The following is a 21,710-nucleotide window of genomic DNA, read 5'->3' as shown; positions in this document are numbered from 1 at the left end:
AATTACTGATTTCACCCTATAGTGAAAGAAACTAACTAGGAATAGTCAAAATAAATTAGAGAATCAATTACATACAATAAACTAAGTACCCACATCCTTTCGTCTTTCCCTCTCCTTCCCTCTTTCCTGATGAGGCAACAGTTTGTTGCGAAAGCTTGAATTTTGTGTGTATGTTTGTGTTTGTTTGTGTGTCTGTCGACCTGCCAGCACTTTCATTTGGTAAGTCACATCATCTTTGTTTTTAGATATATATTTCCTACGTGGAATGTTTCCCTCTATTAAAACTAAGTACTAAATTTGATCTGGTGTTATATTCCTTAAAACTGAGGGCCAATATATTTCTTTTATGGAAATGCAGATAATATTCACATATGTTAATGGTAATTAGTTGAAAGTGAAGCCATGAATTTTAAGGCGGCTGATGGCAAAACAAGAGGGGAAGTAAAACTATCCCAGCTTGCTTTGTCACAAGTTCAGGCTCATTCTAATAAGGCTTCTTCTTCTTTTTGCCATCTGAAAATGCAAGGACATACCTCCTGCCTAATGGCTGGCTCATCACTGACTTTCATGCATACTTCATGCAGGAACTTTGCATTAGGTATCTATCTTTTTTGTTTACATGCATTACAGAATCTGCACTGTGGATATTCTGTCATATATTTTTGTCATATGTTAAATCTTTAGGAGCTGAGTTGTTGCCATTGTTTGTGCCATAGACCTAGTATAAACACTGTCATCTTAATAGAGGTGAGTCGCTGACAAACAGCCAATTTGTACTGCCTCATATGAATGTGACATGAATTATTCCATCAAAAGGTAACATTTAGAAGCAAAGCCCAAAATATTTAATTTTTTTCCTATGGAGTTGATTGTTGTAATGTTTGGTAAGGAATTTATGGAAATAATTTCTTATTATATTTTAAACTAGGTTTAGTTGTGTATGTTGTTTCCTCTCTGTATTGCCTAGCTGTCTGTTTTAGTACATTCCGTAATCTTCAATTCTGGAATCTTACTGAAGTGCTTCCTAACCTTTTAATGCACGGCACTTCATTTTGGTAAAGTTGAGACATTTGAACACATAATAAAATATCATAATTTCTTACTTACAGAAACTGAACAGTGTTAATGAGCATGGAATGACTCCTCTCATGATAGCAGTTATAGCCCATGATGAAACATGTGTACGTAATCTGCTGGATGCAGGAGCAGATCCTGACATTGAGACACCTCCTCATGGTTCCACTAACTGTCCAGCAGTGCACGCAGAGACGCAACACTGGACTGCCCTCACATATGCTGCCCTCCAGGGTGATTGTAATATAGCACGGTTGTTGTTGGAACGCGGTGCTAATGTTGAGGGTGGTGCCCGTCTCAGTGAGGATAAGTGCACACTTACTCCTTTACAGGTAGTTACCAACTGTAATATTGCAAGCAAGGTGACAGAGTTAATTTTATGCGAGCATTAGGAACATATATTAATTGCAGAATTACTTATTAATTGTGCCACACAAGTCAAATGAGGTTATCATAACTTAATGTTGTATCAATTTGAAAATATGATATGTTTTGTGTTTTTTCTTATCATCAGGCATGTGGTGTACAAAATTATTTGATTAATGAAAAGTGATAATTAACCTACTTAATGGTGCAGTATAGCAATTGCTTGGGGGAGCAAGGTGGGGTTAGGAGTTCCTTGAATTATGTTGATATCAGGTCGTATTGTTACTGGCTACCACTGTGTGACTTTATCAACCTGTATAGATTGTACAGAGATTGATGGTATTGTATTATGGAAGCCAGGAAGGGACCGGACAGCAAATGTAGAACTCCTAACACACCTTCCTCATCATCACGTAATTAATCAATTCCTTTAGAACAATTAAGTAGACTGAGCTTTAATGTAAGATTATTGTACTAATTGTGTGTGTCACATACTTGGTGATAAATGGAACCTACTTGAAACTGTTGTATTTTCATGTTCTTGTAATCTACTGTTATCATAACAAATATTGACTACTGTGCTCCTGTTCATGAATATTGTTGTTTACTGATTTTATCACCCTTAGGAGCCTATTACAGACAATCGGTTCTTTTACATCATTATATCAAACCATTCACTTTATATTTTGTTTATAACCTTTGTTAAACAGACCACTTTCTTTACCATTAAAGTTAATTTCATTTTAATTTGATATTGGTTTCAACAAGTTGGAAATAGTTCATGCATTGTTTCATATTTACCAGAAATTAATGATAAGAGTATCTTAACTGTGTCTAGTTGAAATTTGTTGTTGCTCTTTGCTGTCAGTGGAAAACATATTACCTACAACACTTAAGAATTTACCTACATGCAAATTAAATTTTTAAGAGCAGAACTTCCTTGAGCTTATAATGTGTTTTTTTTCCTGACTGTGACAAGAAACACTTACTTTTTGCAAGCTTTTCAACTAAGCTACTACTGTTGAAACTAGTTCCAATTTGGAACCCATTCCTGTAAAAACAATTCATTGGCCTTTATATACAGCTGTATCAGATGAATTTTACATGTCATAAATGTGCACACTGTTCTCAGCCCCCTTCCAAAGCAGCATTATCAAGATTTTCTGAGGAACTATTACTGAATTATTTGCAGCACCCAGTCACTATTAAAGCTTTTAAAATTTGAGAGTTTCCAGTATGTTAGAACTATGTACGAGACTGGGTCTCTAACTTTGGACTTGTATCTTTTGTAGGCAAGTGTTCTACCACCTGAGCTATCCAAGCATAATACATAAGCTGCACTCATAGCTTTACTTCTTCTGGTACTTCCTTCCTCCTTCTGAACTTCACTTGATTTTTATTTCATTACTCTTGATGCTGAAATTTGTAACGAGCTGACCTGTGGCCCATTGTTTTTTCAATCATCCTTATGAAAGAAAAACTGGTGGCAGTGAGTAGAACTTCATGGTATATGTATGTATGTCAATAAGAAGAAAACCTCTATGATATGCATATAATAGAATGGAACTTGGGCTGCTCAGAAAACTTTTGTAAGGGTCTATTTCTGAAGCAGGCAAGAATACTATAACAAATCAACAAGATTTTTTTTAAATATGTAATTTGTATTTGTTCATGAACAAAACTTATGTAAGAACAGGATAAATTTTTCAGTACACTGTTAAGGAATAAGTGTAATAAGTAATGTTGATAAACTGTATTTTCCTTCTATGATCATTCAGTGAGCTCTTGCACAAGTACATGATTAAATATGTTGGCAAACTATCTTCCTTATTGATGATCATATTTTAATAATAAATTTTCCATTCCTAATCACAAGTGAAAATACATTGTTGTTATAGGTGTCAGTAGCTAGTGGTCATGCTGAAATGGTGGCTCTCCTCTTGTCACATGGAGCACATACTTTCTTATCCACATTATTGAAGGATACCCTGTGTTACTCAGGTGCAGCTCATCGTGGATGTTACAGGTAAATAACCTTAATATCATAGAAAATGTGCTACATAAAGAAACTGTTGGCAGTTAACAGTGAAAAAAGTAACACTGAGTACTGAAAAGGAAAAATATGAAGAAGACACTGCCAGCATATTATAAAAAAACAAGTGAAGATTAAAAAGAAAATGCTGTAGAGAACACAACAGAGTCAAAAAAGGGATTGGGAACAGGGTTTATTTAACATAAATAGGGAGAAAACTTCTGGCAGCAATACAGGCAGCAAAAAATGCTTTTGTGCTGGACATGGTAGGAGAAACATTAACTTACAGGGAAAAGATTAGTGGTCTTTATGATTGGGTAAGATATGTTAAAGGGAACCAACAGAATGAGGAGGTAAAACAAACTTTTTTTAAAACTCATTTATTGACATTTTAAGCACAGACCTTCAACCCTATCAAAGTACTCTCCACTTACACTAATACCCTTGTCTATTATTTTATTCAATTTTTCAATACAATGTTAAATTCATCTTTTTTTTGAGAATGACTTTGTTATTTTTCTCTTCACCTCAGCAACATCAGCAAAATGCTTTCCTTACATGTCTTTTTTCATTCTAGGAAACGAATAAAAGTTACACAGGGCATTGTTGGGTGAGGAACATGGGTCATATCATTTTTGGTCAAGCACTGTCATACAGGCTGGGCTGTGTGAGCAGGGGCATTGTCGTATGGAAAAATCAGTCCCTCGACTGCCACAACTCAGTCTTTTCAAAACTTTAAAGTAGAAAGCCTGGTTAACTGTCTGACACTACAGAACAAACTATGAATGGACAACTACTCTCACACTGAAAAAACAAATCAGCATTGTCTTAATGTTTGATTTCACCTGACGAGCTTCCTTGGGACAAGGCGAACTTGAAGCCTTCCACTGGCTTGATTGTTGCTTTGATACAGCACCTAGTTTCTTCATCTGTGATAATTTTTGAAAAAGAAAAAGAAAGGATTAGATCATTTTGGAACTCTTCTTTCAAAGTACAACATGCTTCCATGTGACCTTGTTTTTGTTCAACAGTTAGCAGTCATAGCATAAATGTGGCAGCCATCCTTTTCATTCCCGCAAATCTTCTGTCATAATTTGCTGGCACTGAACTCCAAGTCACTCCCAGCAGCTCCACAATTTCTTTAATGGTCGATCATCGATCTTCTCAATAGCGTCATCCTTGTATGCCATTTTTAACATTTTAGGAGTTTCTGTTCCAGTTTTTCTGAGCAAGAAGCAGAATTTCATCTCTGCATGCTCTTCATGAAAATCACCAATTGCGCAAGTGACAATCACACAAAACAGTTGTCACTATAAACTCTACTGAAACTAGTCTTGATCTTATTCAGTGATGACACTCAGTTTACTGACTTTGGAAGTTTGCTCTATGTGTTTCTGGTGGCAAAACATGGTACTACTAAAGCTCTGCCCACCAAAAAATTAGTTCAGTTTCTTTTGGGTACCCCCTCATACTTCATATCTGTGGGGGAGGGGGCTGATCCAATCATATACTGTAAGGAGAAAAACAGGCACCTTCACTCAATTGTTCGGAAATATGGAGGGTAGTCTATGGAGCATAGAACAGACAATGAAAAGGAATTAGAAGGGCAAGTAGCAGGAAATGGCCTGAGAATTTCCATATACCTACTCATATTAAGGGAATAATGAAAATACGGTACTTAGAAACAGCAGGACTGGAAAGGCATGTGGGTAGGGCAGTGTGTCTGCTGATGTCCACAAAATAGCTGACCCAGAAGCTCTACCTGAAAGAATTATTTAGCTTAAGCTTGGAGAGAGGTAAGTGTCAAACGATTAGTGGACAGCCATTATGATCCCCGTGCACAAGGAGGTGATGCACATGATGCTGGAAATTTCAGACCTGTCAGTCTAACATCAGTAGCCATCATAATGATGGAAAAGTTAGCAGTTAAGTACTGTATATCTACACAATATGCAACACAAAGCAATGAATTAAAGACACTTGGTATGGATTTATGGAATAACACTCTTGTGAATCATGACAAGTAGGATTCATTCAGGATGTAGCAGACACATTAGATGAGAGGGGGGGGGGGGGGGGACTAGACTGCTTCAACCTAGACCTCTTAAAAGCCTTTCAGATCCCATCATGGACTCTTGTTGCGTAAATTATGAACTGCTGAAGTAGAAGAAAGAGTAGCAGCTTGGGTAAAGGTATCTCTGCAGAGCAGAGCCCAGCATAAAATAACTCGAAGAAAGTGGAGGTGCTGTCAGGCGTATCACAGGGAATTGTGGTGGGACTCTGTTGTTAATTATGTAAATGACATATGAACTGAAATCTATCTAATATTAGAATGTTTGCAGATGATTGGCTGGTGTTAGACAAACATGAGATTGTGGCACTCTCAAGGCTGGTGTTGCAACAGTAGAGAAGTGAGTAAACACAAATGGAATGAGCATCAATGTAAGTAATAGCCAGGTGGTGAGTTTCTAACCAAGACAACAGTTGAGTATAAGTTAGGGAAAGATATACTCTCTGTGTCACTTAATTTTAAATGCTTAGGAGTGACATTTGATAGCAAATTGCATTGAGGTATTCCTGTAAGAACAATAGTTGGCAAGGCCAACAGTTTACTGCTCCAAATAATGAGAATGTTGAAGGTCCAGTCAAGGGTAGATCGAGAAAGAGGCATACTGTTCCTTGGTTTGACCTCATCTGGAGTATTGCAGTTCTATATGGAACCCATATCTGATTTCAGACCTGAAGGATGTATAAGAAAAGAGCAATAAGATTTACCCAGGTAAATTTTGAGCAAAACAGTAGAGTGTCTGCTGTGATGAAGGAGCAGAAACGGAACTTGCTGGAAATTTGGAGAAAAGGTCACATATTGGGTAACATACATAGAGCAGCTGCAGTTGCAGCACATGGTATGGTATTAAAATTAGCTGTATGTGGATCAACAGAGGAGAAGCCACAGGTTAAAGCATTGCCATAAAATAAATGTGCTACACTGTAACAAGTCTGTAAGGTGATTTTCTTTCATATGTAAAGGAGAAAGCAGTTTACTGGAAGAGGTTTCAAGTCCCTGGCCTGAGACACTACAGTGTTTTGAGAAAAGATTGAAATAGAGCGTACTGAAACATAAAATGAAAATAAGTCATCCTATAAATATAAGTATAACATACAATGTAGACTTTCACAGCTGATATTGTCTTAAAACTTCTGTGCTGGTAGGCCATGGTTGATGTATAAAAATCTCATGCCCAACTAAAATGTATACTGCTTTAGAAACAAGAAAGCTTGATTGTAATTTAACCTCCTCCTTTTTCCTGGCCTCTATCCTGTATCTTCACATGTTATTTATTGCATCTGGCAATGTTAGTGGTAGAGGGTGGTCAGGTGATTACCTGACACCACTGCTTCTCCCCGGAGATGTAATTTGTGTAGCCCATCTGTCTGTATCTTTTGTTATCTCGTGCAAAAGTGTGGGAATGTTTTCTCAATGTTTGAAAATTGTGTAACTAAGGTGGCATGTGGGTATCTGCCCAGTATTCACCTAGTCAGATATGAGAAACTGCTTGAACATCACATCAAGGCTGCTTGACACGCTGGCCATGATAGGTAATTGGTGAGATGGATTTGGTCCAGGGCTGGCAAGTGTCTCTGATCCCAGAAGCAGCCTACTAGCATGCCCAGCTCTTTGCAAATAATATTCATTTGGCTTAACTGCTGCACCATTCCTCATGTTCATACCTTTATCATGTAGTTTCCAAAAATAAATCGTAAATTAAAAACATCATTTCCACTTTCATGTTTCTATTCAAACACACCATTTAAAGTTTATGGGACCTTCTGCACCTATGTTGCAACAATTCTTTTAGTTTTCACCAAATTTTAAAAGAATAGAGAGAAAATGTACTATCAAAATTTACTCATAAGTAATGAGATGAAAAATAAATTATTAGATAACTATCAAATAATCATTTCATGGTAACAAGCATTATGTAATTCCTTTTCAAAGATACAGTGCAAACATCTGTTTTGTAACTGTCGCAGCCTCATTCAGTTTTGTAACAGTGGACAGTGACTGAGTGAGCTTGCCGTATTTCAAGTAAAGATGCTTCAACATGTTGTGAATTAATAATATAAGGACACAGTGAAGATACAAGAAATGAAATACAGCAAATGTCCTTTATATATTGCAGTGCGATCTCAGTTGCAGCAGCTCATGGACAACGATCAACTCTCCATAAGTTGCTGTCCCACCCTCTGGATGCCAACAACAAAGAAGTTCTGTCACTCGAAGAGATTTTGGCAGAAGGAGCAAACCAGCTAACTGCTGATCGCCGACAGTGTGGCCGTCTTCAGGTACATTATGCTGTAGTAACATGTACTGCCTTTGATAGCAAATTATAAGGAGAAGTCGCAAGGAGAAAGATAGGCAAATTGTAACTAATTTTGATTGCAGATATCACATTGTTGTTAGAATTTTATTTAAATGGTAAAATTATTTCTTCTGGCTGTTTTGACTCATCTTGCACAGTGGAGGGGAAAAAACACGAAATTGTATTACACATTTTCCTTAGTGATCCTCAAAGTGCCAGACATTTGTACTGTTAACATACACAACTGTTATATTTATTTAAACATTACTTTTTTGGAGCCATGAATCATTTACAAGAACAAGAAAAACAGAACCACTCGGACAACCAAGTGTGAAAATTGCTGGTTTCAGGGTTTGGGGTGGCGACCCTGCCCCGGATCGAATTCGCGTTGCAGATTAACAGTGAGGGGGCTGGTGAGTCAGTCAGTCTTGATGTAATTTTTCAGCAGTTTCCCACATCCAGCTAGGTGAATAGTGGTCCAGTAACCATGTCCCACCTCAGAGACACACTATGCAAACATTTAAAAAACATTCTCACACTTGAAAATGAGATTTACCCCACATGCAAACAGATTGAGCACACGAATTCAGTCATGGTGTGAAGGGTGGCATCATGAAGGGCTTCATCAACTACCACTAACATTGCAAAAACCCATCTAAAACAATGCTGACCAACCAGAGAAACGGGAAAAGACTACAAGGAAGAAGAACCAAACAATGGAAAATCCAGGTTGGAATGTAACAGTATTATGAAAAGGATAGTTGCTACTCAACATGTAGTGGAGATGTTGATCACAGATAGGCACAACAAAAAGATTCTCAGAAAGTGAGCCAACAAGGCCTTTGTCAGAAACAGACAACATACACACAAACACTTATGCAGACACAAATCGCACATGCATGACCACAGGCTTTGGTTGCTGAGGCCAGACTGTCCCACCTGAGTCTGGTCTCAGCAACCAGAGACTGTGGCCATATGTATATATGTGTGCATGCATATGTGTGTGTGTGTGTGTGTGTGTGTGTGTGTGTGTGTGTGTGTGTTTTTGTTGTCTATTTCCGATGAATGAATCGACTTCATTTACTTCTGGTACGATGGATGTGGAAGAATTATGGGCAAATTTTACACACATTGTATATCACGCATTGGACAAGTATGTGCCGAAAAAGTAGGTTATGGACGGAAAAGACCCACCATGGTTTAACAGCACAATTCGGAGAATGCTCAGGATGCAAAGGCAGTTGCACTCGCGGTACAAGAAAGACCACTGTCATACCTTAGCAAAAGATCTTCCTGAAAACCCAAGGAAATTCTGGTCTTAAGTAAAATCGGTAAGCGGGTCGAAGGCTTCCATCCAGTCACTCCCTGATCAGTCTGGCCTGACAACGGAAGGCAGCAAAACGAGAGCTGAAATTTTAAATTTAACATTTGAGAAATCTTTCACACAGGAGGATCATATAAACATACCACCGTTTGAGTCTCGTACAGATTCTCGTATGGAGGACATAGTGATAGAGATCCCTGGGGTTGTGAAGCAGCTGAATGAGTTGAAAATAAATAAATCGCCAGGTCCTGATGGGATTCCAATTCGGTTTTACAGAGAGTACTCTACTGCATTGGCTCCTTACTTAGCTTGCATTTATCACGAATCTCTTGCCCAACGTACAGTCTCGAGAAACTGGAGAAAAGCGCAGGTGATGCCTGTATATAAGAAGGGTAGAAGGACGGATCCTCAAAATTACAGACCAATATCCTTAACATTGGTTTGTTGCAGGATTCTCGTACATATTCTCAGTTCGAATGTAATGAATTTCCTTGAGACAGAGAAGTTACTGTCCATGCATCAGCACGGCTTTAGAAAGCATTGCTCCTGCGAAACGCAACTCGCCCTTTTTTCACATGATATCTTGTGAACCATGGATGAAGGGTATCAGACGGATGCCATATTCCTTGACTTCCGGAAAGCGTTTGACTCGGTGCCCCACTGCAGACTCCTAACTAAGGTACGAGCATATGGGATTGGTTCCCAAGTATGTGAGTGGCTTGAAGACTTCATAAGTAATAGAACCCAGTATGTTGTCCTCGATGGTGAGTGTTCATCGGATGTGAGGGTATCATCTGGAGTGCCCCAGGGAAGCGTGGTAGGTCCGCTGTTGTTGTCTATCTACATAACTGGTCTTTTGGATAGGGTGGATAGCAATGTGCTGCTGTTTGCTGATGATGCTGTGGTGTATGGGAAGGTGTCGTCGTTGAGTGACTGTAGGAGGATACAAGATAACTTGGACAGGATTTGTGATTGGTGTAAAGAATGGCAGCTAACTCAAAATATAGATAAATGTAAATTAATACAGATGAATAGGAAAAAGAATCCTGTAATGTTTGAATACTCCATTAGTGGTATAGTGCTTGACACAGTCACGTCGATTAAATATTTGGGCGTAACATTGCAGGGCGATATGAAGTGAGACAAGCATGTAATGGCAGTTGTGGGGAAGGTGGATAGTCGTCTTCGGTTCATTGGTAGAATTTTGAGAAGATGTGGTTCATCTGTAAAGGAGACTACTTATAAAACACTAATACGACCTATTCTTGAGTACTGCTCGAGCATTTGGGATCCCTATCAGGTCGGATTAAGGGAGGGCATAGAAGCAATTCAGAGGTGGGCTGCTAGATTTGTTACTGGTCGGTTTGATCATCACGTGAGTGTCACGGAAATGCTTCAGGAACTCGGGTGGGGGTCTCTAGAGGAAAGGAGACATTCTTTTCGCGAGTCACTACTGAGGAAATTTAGAGAACGAGCATTTGAGGCTGAGTGCAGTACAATTTTACTGCCGCCAACTTACATTTCGCGGAAAGACCACAAAGATAAGATAAGAGAGATTAGGGCTCGTACAGAGGCATATAGGCAGTCATTTTTCCCTCATTTTGTTAGGGAGTGGAACAGGGAGAGAAGATGCTAGTTGTGGTATGAGGTACCCTCCGCCACGCACCGTATGGTGGACTGCGGAGTATGTATGTAGATGTAGATGTAGCTCACTTTCTGACAGACTTTTTTGCTGTACCTATCTGCAACTCATCATCTCTGCTATATTGTAATAAGAAGAATCATGTAGAAACAACATAGAGGAGGCACTGAGTGACAAACAGGAACAACATAAAGCCTGCTAAAATATTTACTCATAAGCTTTTGGACAAAGTCCTTCTTCTGAAGTAGAAGCACACACACACACACACACACACACACACACACACACACATTTACACAAGCATAATTTACAAACACACCCACACACACACCTGGCTGCTGTCTCCGGGCGTTGGTGCCCAACTGTATTATTCCATTCTGGCTTTCTACGGTCTAATCATTTAGAAGCAATTGACAAAGGGAAAGATATAACTTGTAAACTCATTGCAGATGCCCTGGCATCGTCATCACCACCACCACCACCAACACACCATCAACCAGACCAGTGAAAATTTTGCTCACTCTGCACTTGTACAATGCTGTTTTGCCTCCACTGGATTCAAACAGTAAAGAGAAACACATTTACAGTCTAATTTATAATGAATTAGCTGCAATCAGTTGCTCTTAGAGGTGTTTATTTTTCGGTGATGACATTTCAGAATGCCCAGCATGCCATCTTCAGCTTTTACATTTATTTATGTGTTGTGAATGATGTTTCCTTACTAACAGCATTGCAGAACTTTACAACATAAGTTTTTAAGACTGTTGTTGTTGTTGTTGTGGTCTTCAGTCCTGAGACTGGTTTGATGCAGCTCTCCATGCTACTCTATCCTGTGCAAGCTTCTTCATCTCCCAGTACCTACTGCAACCTACATCCTTCTGAATCTGCTTAGTGTATTCGTCTCTCGGTCTCCCTCTATGATTTTTACCCTCCAGGCTGCCCTCTAATGCTAAATTTGTGAACCCTTGATGCCGCAGAACATGTCCTACCAACTGGTCCCTTCTTCTTGTCAAGTTGTGCCACAAACTCCTCTTCTCCCCAATTCTATTCAATACCTCCTCATTAGTTATGTGATCTACCCATCTAATCTTCAGCATCCTTCTGTAGCACCACATTTCGAAAGCTTCTATTCTCTTCTTGTCCAAGCTATTTATCGTCCATGTTTTACTTCCATACACGGCTACACTCCATACAAATATTTTCAGAAACGACTTCCTGACACTTAAATCTATACTCGATGTTAACAAATTTCTCTTCTTCAGAAATGCTTTCCTTGCCATTGCCAGTCTACATTTTATATCCTCTCTACTTTGACCATCATCAGTTATTTTGCTCCCCACTACTTTATGTGTCTCATTTCCTAATCTAATTCCCTCAGCACCACCTGACTTAATTCGACTACATTCCATTATCCTCATTTTGCTTTTGTTGATGTTCATCTTATATCCTCCTTTCAAGACACTGTCCATTCTGTTCAACTGCTCTTCCAAGTCCTTTGCTGTCTCTGACAGAATTACAATGTCATCGGCGAACCTCAAAGTTTTTATTTCTTCTCCATGGGTTTTAATTCCTACTCCAAATTTTTCTTTTGTTTCCTTTACTGCTTGCTCAATATACAGATTGAATAACATCGGGGAGAGGCTACAACCCTGTCTCACTCACTTCCCAACCACTACTTCCCTTTCATGTCCCTCGACTCTTATAACTGCCATCTGGTTTCTGTACAAATTGTAAAAATGCCCTTCGCTCCTGTATTTTACCCCTGGCACCTTTAGAATTTGAAAGCGAGTATTCGAGTCAACATTGTTGAAAACTTTCTCTAAGTTTACAAATGCTAGAAACATAGGTTTGCCTTTCCTTAATCTTTCTTCTAAGATAAGCCGTAAAGTCAGTATTGCCTCACGTGTTCCAACATTTCTACGGAATCCAAATTGATCTTCCCCAAGGTCAGCTTCCACCAGTTTTTCCATTCGTCTGTAAAGAATTCGCGTTAGTATTTTGCAGCTGTCATAAAACATTGTATGTTGTTGTTGTTGTGGTCTTCAGTCCTGAGACTGGTTTGATGCAGCTCTCCATGCTACTCTATCCTGTGCAAGCTTTTTCATCTCCCAGTACCTACTGCAACCTACATCCTTCTGAATCTGCTTAGTGTATTCATCTCTTGGTCTCCCTCTACGATTTTTACCCTCCACGCTGCCCTCCAATACTAAATTGGTGATCCCTTGATGCCTCAGAACATGTCCTACCAACCGATCCCTTCTTCTGGTCAAGTTGTGCCACAAACTTCTCTTCTCCCCAATCCTATTCAATACTTCCTCATTAGTTATGTGATCTACCCATCTAATCTTCAGCATTCTTCTGTAGCACCACATTTCGAAAGCTTCTATTCTCTTCTTGTCCAAACTATTTATCGTCCATGTTTCACTTCCATACATGGCTACACTCCATACGAATACTTTCAGAAATGACTTCCTGACACTTAAATCTATACTCGATGTTAACAAATTTCTCTTCTTCAGAAACGCTTTCCTTGCCATTGCCAGCCTACATTTTATATCCTCTCTACTTCAACCATCATCAGTTATTTTGCTCCCCAAATAGCAAAACTCCTTTACTACTTTAAGTGCCTCATTTCCTAATCTAATTCCCTCAGCATCACCCGACTTAATTAGACTACATTCCATTATCCTTGTTTTGCTTTTGTTGATGTTCATCTTATATCCTCCTTTCAAGACACTGTCCATTCCATTCAACTGCTCTTCCAAGTCCTTTGCTGTCTCTGACAGAATTACAATGTCATCGGCGAACCTCAAAGTTTTTATTTCTTCTCCATGAATTTTAATACCTACTCCGAATTTTTCTTTTGTTTCCTTTACTGCTTGCTCAATATACAGATTGAACAACATCGGGGAGAGGCTACAACCCTGTCTTACTCCCTTCCCAACCACTGCTTCCCTTTCATGTCCCTCGACTCTTATAACTGCCATCTGGTTTCTGTACAAATTGTAAATAGCCTTTCGCTCCCTGTATTTTACCCCTGACACCTTTAGAATTTGAAAGAGAGTATTCCAGTCAACATTGTCAAAAGCTTTCTCTAAGTCTACAAATGCTAGAAACATAGGTTTGCCTTTCCTTAATCTTTCTTCTAAGATAAGTCGTAAGGTCAGTATTGCCTCACGTGTTCCAGTGTTTCTACGGAATCCAAACTGATCTTCCCCAAGGTTGGCTTCTACTAGTTTTTCCATTCGTCTGTAAAGAATTCGTGTTAGTATTTTGCAGCTGTGACTTATTAAGCTGATAGTTCGGTAATTTTCACATCTGTCAACACCTGCTTTCTTTGGGATTGGAATTATTATATTCTTCTTGAAGTCTGAGGGTATTTCGCCTGTTTCATACATCTTGCTCACCAGATGGTAGAGTTTTGTCAGGACTGGCTCTCCCACGGCCGTCAGTAGTTCCAATGGAATATTGTCTACTCCGGGGGCCTTGTTTCGACTCAGGTCATTCAGTGCTCTGTCAAACTCTTCACGCAGTATCATATCTCCCATTTCATCTTCATCTACATCCTCTTCCATTTCCATAATATTGTCCTCAAGTACATCGCCCTTGTATAGACCCTCTATATACTCCTTCCACCTTTCTGCTTTCCCTTCTTTGCTTAGAACTGGGTTTCCATCTGAGGTCTTGATATTCATACAAGTCGTTCTCTTATCTCCAAAGGTCTCTTTAATTTTCCTGTAGGCGGTATCTATCTTACCCCTAGTGAGATAGGCCTCTACATCCTTACATTTGTCCTCTAGCCATCCCTGCTTAGCCATTTTGCACTTCCTGTCGATCTCATTTTTGAGACGTTTGTATTCCTTTTTGCCTGTTTCACTTACTGCATTTTTATATTTTCTCCTTTCATCAATTAAATTCAATATTTCTTCTGTTACCCAAGGATTTCTACTAGCTCTCGTCTTTTTACCTACTTGATCCTCTGCTGCCTTCACTACTTCATCCCTCAAAGCTACCCATTCTTCTTCTACTGTATTTATTTCCCCCATTCCTGTCAATTGCTCCCTTATGCTCTCCCTGAATCTCTGTACAACCTCTGGTTCTTTTAGTTTATCCAGGTCCCATCTCCTTAAATTCCCACCTTTTTGCAGTTTCTTCAGTTTTAATCTACAGGTCATAACCAATAGATTGTGGTCAGAGTCCACATCTGCCCCTGGAAATGTCTTACAATTTAAAACCTGGTTCCTAAATCTCTGTCTTACCATTATATAATCTATCTGATACCTTTTAGTATCGCCAGGGTTCTTCCATGTATACAACCTTCTTTCATGATTCTTAAACCAAGTGTTAGTTATGATTATGTTGTGCTCTGTGCAAAATTCAACCAGGCGGCTTCCTCTTTCATTTCTGTCCCCCAATCCATATTCACCTACTATGTTTCCTTCTCTCCCTTTTCCTACACTCGAATTCCAGTCACCCATGACTATTAAATTTTCGTCTCCCTTCACAATCTGAATAATTTCTTTTATTTCATCATACATTTCTTCAATTTCTTCGTCATCTGCAGAGCTAGTTGGCATATAAACTTGTACTACTGTAGTAGGCGTGGGCTTCGTATCTATCTTGGCCACAATAATGCGTTCACTATGCTGTTTGTAGTAGCTTACCCGCATTCCTATTTTCCTATTCATTATTAAACCTACTCCTGCATTACCCCTATTTGATTTTGTGTTTATAACCCTGTAGTCACCTGACCAGAAGTCTTGTTCCTCCTGCCACCGAACTTCACTAATTCCCACTATATCTAACTTCAACCTATCCATTTCCCTTTTTAAATTTTCTAACCTACCTGCCCGATTAAGGGATCTGACATTCCACGCTCCGATCCGTAGAACGCCAGTTTTCTTTCTCCTGATAACGACATCCTCTTGAGTAGTCCCCGCCCGGAGATCCGAATGGGGGACTATTTTACCTCCGGAATATTTTACCCAAGAGGACGCCATCATCATGTAATCATACAGTAAAGCTGCATGCCCTCGGGAAAAATTGTAAGTAAAGAAAAAAATAAATGTGATCATCTAAAGATGAAGGGAACACAAAATGAATGCACTCTCAAAAACATGTGTCTTGAGGGATAATTTGTTGGTGTGGCCTACTGGGAAAGAGGTTACTTTCATATCAGTGTATTACCTTATAAGCATTGATATCATGGACCATACAATTTTGACTTTAAATACTAGGACCTCGGCTGTTGCGTCAAGTGATGAGGCAACGCGTGAGCTAACCAAAGGTTGGCCTTACCTCTTTTATGCCATTGCAGAAGGAGACAGTATTTACTAATTTTGCCTCCCAATCCTTGCTGCATCTGTAAGTTAGAAGTGTACTGTTTCATCAATAATTATTTTCCTACTCTCCTAAACTTTCTCCATCATAAGACTTTGCCCCTTATAAAACTAGCAGTGACTGACACCTCCAAGTGTGGAAACATCTACTCCTATAAAAAATCTGCATGTGTAAGGCATTTGTTGGGACCTATAAAAAATCTGCATGTGTAAGGCATTTGTTGGGACGCAATCTGTTTCTCCGTATGGGACATGCTTGCTTCATTGAGAGCCCATAGTCATTTGTAAAAGTTGCCACATTTACTGTAAAACTACTACATTTTCATTAGAATGTAACTGATGTAAAATTTATGAGTTAAAGTATCTACCTTTTGAAGTTTATTTACATACAAGAGTTCTGCACTGCAGTTGATCATCATCAATGTTACTTATTTCCAGTTTGTTATTCTTGTGACTGACTATTCTTTTCAGCACAAGTCTATACTAAACACAGCACTCTGTCTGCAACGCACTGATGTCCTATTTGAAATTAGTCTTGTCTGAGCCATGCTGTATGATATGTTATATGTTTTAATTCTATTTCTAGTGTTACTTTCGTTAGACACTGTTATGCATCTGATAACAAATTTTTTAGTCACTGTTCACTGCAGAACACTCCCACAAAATTTATTTACAGGTTTCTTGTTCCGCCACTCCTGAAGCTAGTGGATGCTCTTCTAACAGTGAAAGTGCACAACCACTGAAATTAAGCAAACCACAGGTTAAATCATTACAGGAAGCAATGTACCACAGTGCAGAGAACAATCATCTTGGTGAGTGCAGAAGTTTATCTCTTCTATCTTTTTAAACTATTTCAATACCATACTGAAGACTGATATAATTATTGACACAATTGGAAGTCCTCCAAGACAAAATGCTGAATGGTGTGTAGGGAAGAAAAATGTAGGTGACAATTTGGTTTGGCTTTGGAAACGTTATTAGAATAGGTATTGTGAGACATCTTATTCTGCAACCTAGATAGAGGATTTATTCTTATGCTGCTGCTTGGATAGGTTATTTATTCTTGGGGCACCTTCCCTGGAGAGAGTGCCAAGTAATGAATGGACTGGTGCTTGCTGACATCAAAACAGTACAAGCAGTGATGAAGTGAAGGCTGCCAGGACCTTCTATTGTGATGGATTGTTGCTATCATACATACAAAAGTCATTCGACAAATAAAGAACATTTTGTTTTGACACATGACTGTATACCCCCACCACCACATTGACCAACCACTGAACTTGGTACTGGTTCAAATGGCTCTGAGCACTATGGGACTCAACATCTGAGGTCATCAGTCCCCTAGACTTAGAATTACTTAAACCTAACTATCCTAAGGACATCACACACATCCATGCCTGAGGCAGGATTAGAACCTGCGACCATAGCAGCAGCACAGTTCCAGACTGAAGCGTCTAGAACCGCTCTGCCACAACAGCTGGCAAACTTGGTACTCATTTGCTTGGTACGCATTTGCTTCAGTTTGGTGGTACCTACAATCCAATACAGTTGATTACTGCTTAGCTGTGTGTCTTTAAAACGTGTGACAAATTGACGATCCCACTAAGTATGAGGTGCACAGTGTTATCTGCTTTTTAAATATGCAAGTCCAACTTTTCCAAATTTATAGACATATAACTGAGGTTTACAGTAATATGATGAATGAAGCATAAGTTCAAAAGCAGTGTGTGATGTTTAATGGTCGACAGAAGAATGTTTACGATGATATCTCAGACTGATCCTCAATGGTGACTGATAGACTCAAAGCAGCAACTGAAACAAAAATCCAAGGCAATAGGCATTTCACAGTCAGTGAAGTGCATCGGACTACTATCAGATGTTTCAACAACTTTGCTGCACCATTACAAACCAGCACTGCAGAATTCTAACCCATGGAGTCATTCTCCTCCATGATAATCAATGTCTGCATGCAGCGAGAGTGACACAGGACTTGCTTCAGTGGTTTCAGTGGGAAATGTTTCAACATCCACCATATGGTCTGGACGTAGCCCCAAATGATCATCACCTATTCCTGAAACTGAAAGGTTTTTTAGAGTAGACAGTGCCACAGAAGTAATAATGAACTTAAAGAAGCCATTAATAAGTGGTTCAACACCTGGTGGCAACTGAGTATGGAGGAGACATATAAAAGCCGGTAAAATGGTGCAACAAGTGCCTAAATTTGAATGGTAACTGACTAGAAGAGTAGCTTGGGTATCAAATTGTATGTAAAATACAGTTTCATTTAATTACATCAAATAATAACTTCCACAGAAAAAAGTTCTTTAATTTCTGAATGACCATTGTAGAGACATAGATATTGTTGTAAGTTGCTAGCACCAATTTATTTTTTGTTGTTGTGGTTGTGACATTCAGTTTGAAGGCAAATCTGAGCAGGTCTTCACACTAGTCTATATTCCACAAATCTTTTCACCTTTGCGTAACTACTGCAACCAACATACACTTGAATCTGCTAGCTTTATTCAAACTTCAGTCTCCTCCTATGCTTTTTGCCTCCACATTTCCCCTCGGCTATCAAATTCCTGATTCTTTGATGCCAAAGGGTGTGTCCTATCAAGTGATCCCTTCTTTTCTTCAAGTTGTGCCACAAAAATTTATTTTCACTCTGGCTCACTTCAGTATCCCTTCATCAGTTACCAACTTTATCAATATGTGGTGTGATCAACAAGTGACAGGAATTTTTGTTACTCTTAAAGAATCTTTATTATTATTATTATTGTTCACGTATGGGCCCAATAGGACCAAGTGAGGTACAATCCATCATTGTCACTTTTGATGGTTGACTTTCCTTTGGGTCCAAATTTGTTTCATCATTTCAGAATGTAGTCTCTTTCTTTCATCAGACCATGGTGTTTCAGTCCATTTTCTAATTTCCCTCTGACCAACTATTCAAGCAAATATCTTTTGCCTGAATGTTTTTTATCTCTAACATCTGTCTGAATCTTTATTTATTCATCAACATCAACTTTGTCCCCTTCAAAGTAATCCCCCTCAAATATAATTCACTCATGCCAGTGCCTTTTCCACTCTTTTCATGGTTCTCTTTAACCTTGGGAATAGAAAAAGGTGAATACAGTGGCTGGGGCGATGTAACAGTTTTGTTTTTTGTCAAAAACTCACAAGCAAGCAATGAGATGTGAGTGGGAGAACTATTTTGATGCAATTTCCATGAATAGTTTTGCTACAATTCTGGCTCTGTTCTTCAGATTGCTTCACACAAATGGCACATAACATCCAGGTAGTATTCCTTTTTGACTGTATGGCCATAAGCAGGAACTGATGATGCACTATCCCATTGTAAATGAAAAAAACAGTGAGAAGAACCTTCACATGTTATCGAAATTGTTGAATTTTTTTGGTGTTGGTTTTTGAGGCAATTTCCATTGGAACGATTGGACCTCAGTTTCAATGTCATACCCACATACTTATGTTTCATCACCTGTTATAACCTTCTTTAGAAGTTCTGAATTATTTTCTACTTCATTCAGCAATTGCTGAGTGATGTCTATCCAACTTCGTTTTTGATGGAAATTCTCCAGTTTTGGAACAAACATTGCCACTACACATTTCATGCCCAGAACATCTGAAAAAAATACTTGGCATGAGTCAAAGAATATGCTGACATCACCAACAACATCTCTGATCTGATACGGCAATTTTCCAGAACCATTTTTGTTACTTCTTCCACAATGTCATCAGTAAGTGATGTGCTAGTGGTGGTCATCTTCAACATCTTGTCAGTCCTCTTTGAAATGTTAATACAACTTGTAAACTTTTTTGTTATTCATAGTAGATTCACCAAAAACCACAGTCAACTTTCAGAAAGTGGTGTTGCCCTGTATTCAGTTTTTCAAGCAAAATGTAATGGAAATTCATTGATCTATCTTTTTGAGAATAAAAATTTGCTGAGCACTCGAAAACACATCCAAACTTTTCGACTGTCAGCAATAAATTAAACACTCAAAACAGCTGAAAATCCAAAAATACATCAGGAACATGTGCACCAACATGATAAAAATGGATGCAAAAAGGGCATGAAATTAAAAAAATTCCCATTACTTTTTGATCACACCGTATATAATCTTCAGTGTGCTTCTATAGTACTGTGTTTGAGAAGCCTCTATTACCTTTTGGTTTGTGCTGCTTATCACCCACGTTTCACATCATTATAAGCTGCACTCCAGCAGGTGTACAGGATAGGAATGCAGTGAGTTTGTCTTACACATAGTGGTGATGATGAGGAGGAGGAGGAGGATGAGTGGATTTGCACAAGGTGACTGAGCAGATGATGGGGAGACTGTGGGGAAGAGGGCATGGGCGCATAATAAGTGAAGTTAGGGTCCTTAAGGTGGGTGTCAGATAGGGGATTACCGGATAGTGGGGATTGAAGTTAGGAGGAGTATGGGGACAAAGTATGTGTTGTAAGGATAACTTCTCATCCATGTAGTTCAGAAAAGTTGGTGCTGAAGTCAAATACTTTGTGCTCAGCAACGTGTTCCACTACTGGGTGGTCAACTGAGCTCTTGGCCACAGTTTGGTAGTGTCTACTTGAATGAACATTAAAGTATTTACTTCTGCTCCCTGAATTTTAATTCCTTTTCCAAATTTCTTCTTGGTTTCCTGTACTAATTTCTCCGTGTATATATTGAATAACACGGGAGAACACTGCGACAATGCCTCATTCCCTTCTTTAACTGTTGCCACCTTTTCATTTCTTCTGACTGCTATAACTGCAGTACAGTTTCTGTATAAGTTGTAGGAAACCTGTATTTACCTGAGTGTTTCCTTTTCTGATGAAGGCATTGGCCGAAAGCTAATGTGTAAGTGTCTTTTCACTATGCATGGCTGGAACCAAGTGAGTCATATTTACAGTGAGTAGCAGTCTATCCTCTTCCTAATATTGTTGACTTTCCTTATCTTATTGATATTCCAACCTGGAGTTTCCATTGTTTGACAAAAGCTGTAAACATTGATTTGTCTCTACTAACCTACAATCCTTCATATTGAACACTACACATAGTACCAATTTCTAAATTCAACTGTAATTCTTTGGAGAAGTACTACCCTGCAGTACATACAGGTCATAATACCATATTTGGCACTTGATTTATCCTACTCTTACCTATCACAGTTCACACAGTTAATTAGCCTAACTGCCCCTAGCACCATCTGATAAGACATGTTGTATGTTGAAGAGATAGTAACACAGACAGCTTCTTGTTCTGCATCCAGGAGAGGATGAAGGTAATATTTTAAGAGAAAGAAAAGAGGCAAGTGAAAAGATTACATCTCGCTTTGAAACTACTAACTTATTTCATAGTGGCAATGGGTAGGAAAAAGAAGGTTGTAAGAGGAAAGAAGTTTACAATGTAGGAAGCAGGAAGAATGTGAAAATAGATAGCAAAATGAAAACCTTCAATATATGCATGGTACATGGTACAGAAACAGACTTGTACAGAAGGAGGAAATAAAATATAGTATATGAGACTCTTGTTTAAAAAAAAAAGAC

The 21,710-nt window shown here is 38.8% G+C and overlaps 1 protein-coding gene across 4 annotated transcripts in view; it reads left to right on the top strand.

The window, feature by feature from the left end:
• The window catches only part of LOC124606742 (ankyrin repeat and BTB/POZ domain-containing protein 2), a 651,374-nt gene that overhangs the window by 593,718 nt on the left and 35,946 nt on the right, over positions 1-21,710 (top strand). For all 4 annotated transcript variants that reach the window (XM_047138777.1, XM_047138776.1, XM_047138775.1 and 1 more), the window contains 4 exons: positions 1,110-1,406; positions 3,339-3,466; positions 7,657-7,819; positions 16,818-16,953. In XM_047138777.1, the coding sequence (XP_046994733.1) occupies positions 1,110-1,406; positions 3,339-3,466; positions 7,657-7,819; positions 16,818-16,953 (724 nt within the window). The remainder of the gene's footprint in view (positions 1-1,109; positions 1,407-3,338; positions 3,467-7,656; positions 7,820-16,817; positions 16,954-21,710) is intronic.

The sequence above is a fragment of the Schistocerca americana genome, chromosome 3, assembly GCF_021461395.2.
Source record: "Schistocerca americana isolate TAMUIC-IGC-003095 chromosome 3, iqSchAmer2.1, whole genome shotgun sequence".
In the NCBI taxonomy this organism is placed as follows: Eukaryota; Metazoa; Arthropoda; class Insecta; order Orthoptera; family Acrididae; genus Schistocerca; species Schistocerca americana.
The sequence above is the reverse complement of the archived record's forward strand: the minus strand, read 5'-3'. Positions and strand labels throughout refer to the sequence as shown.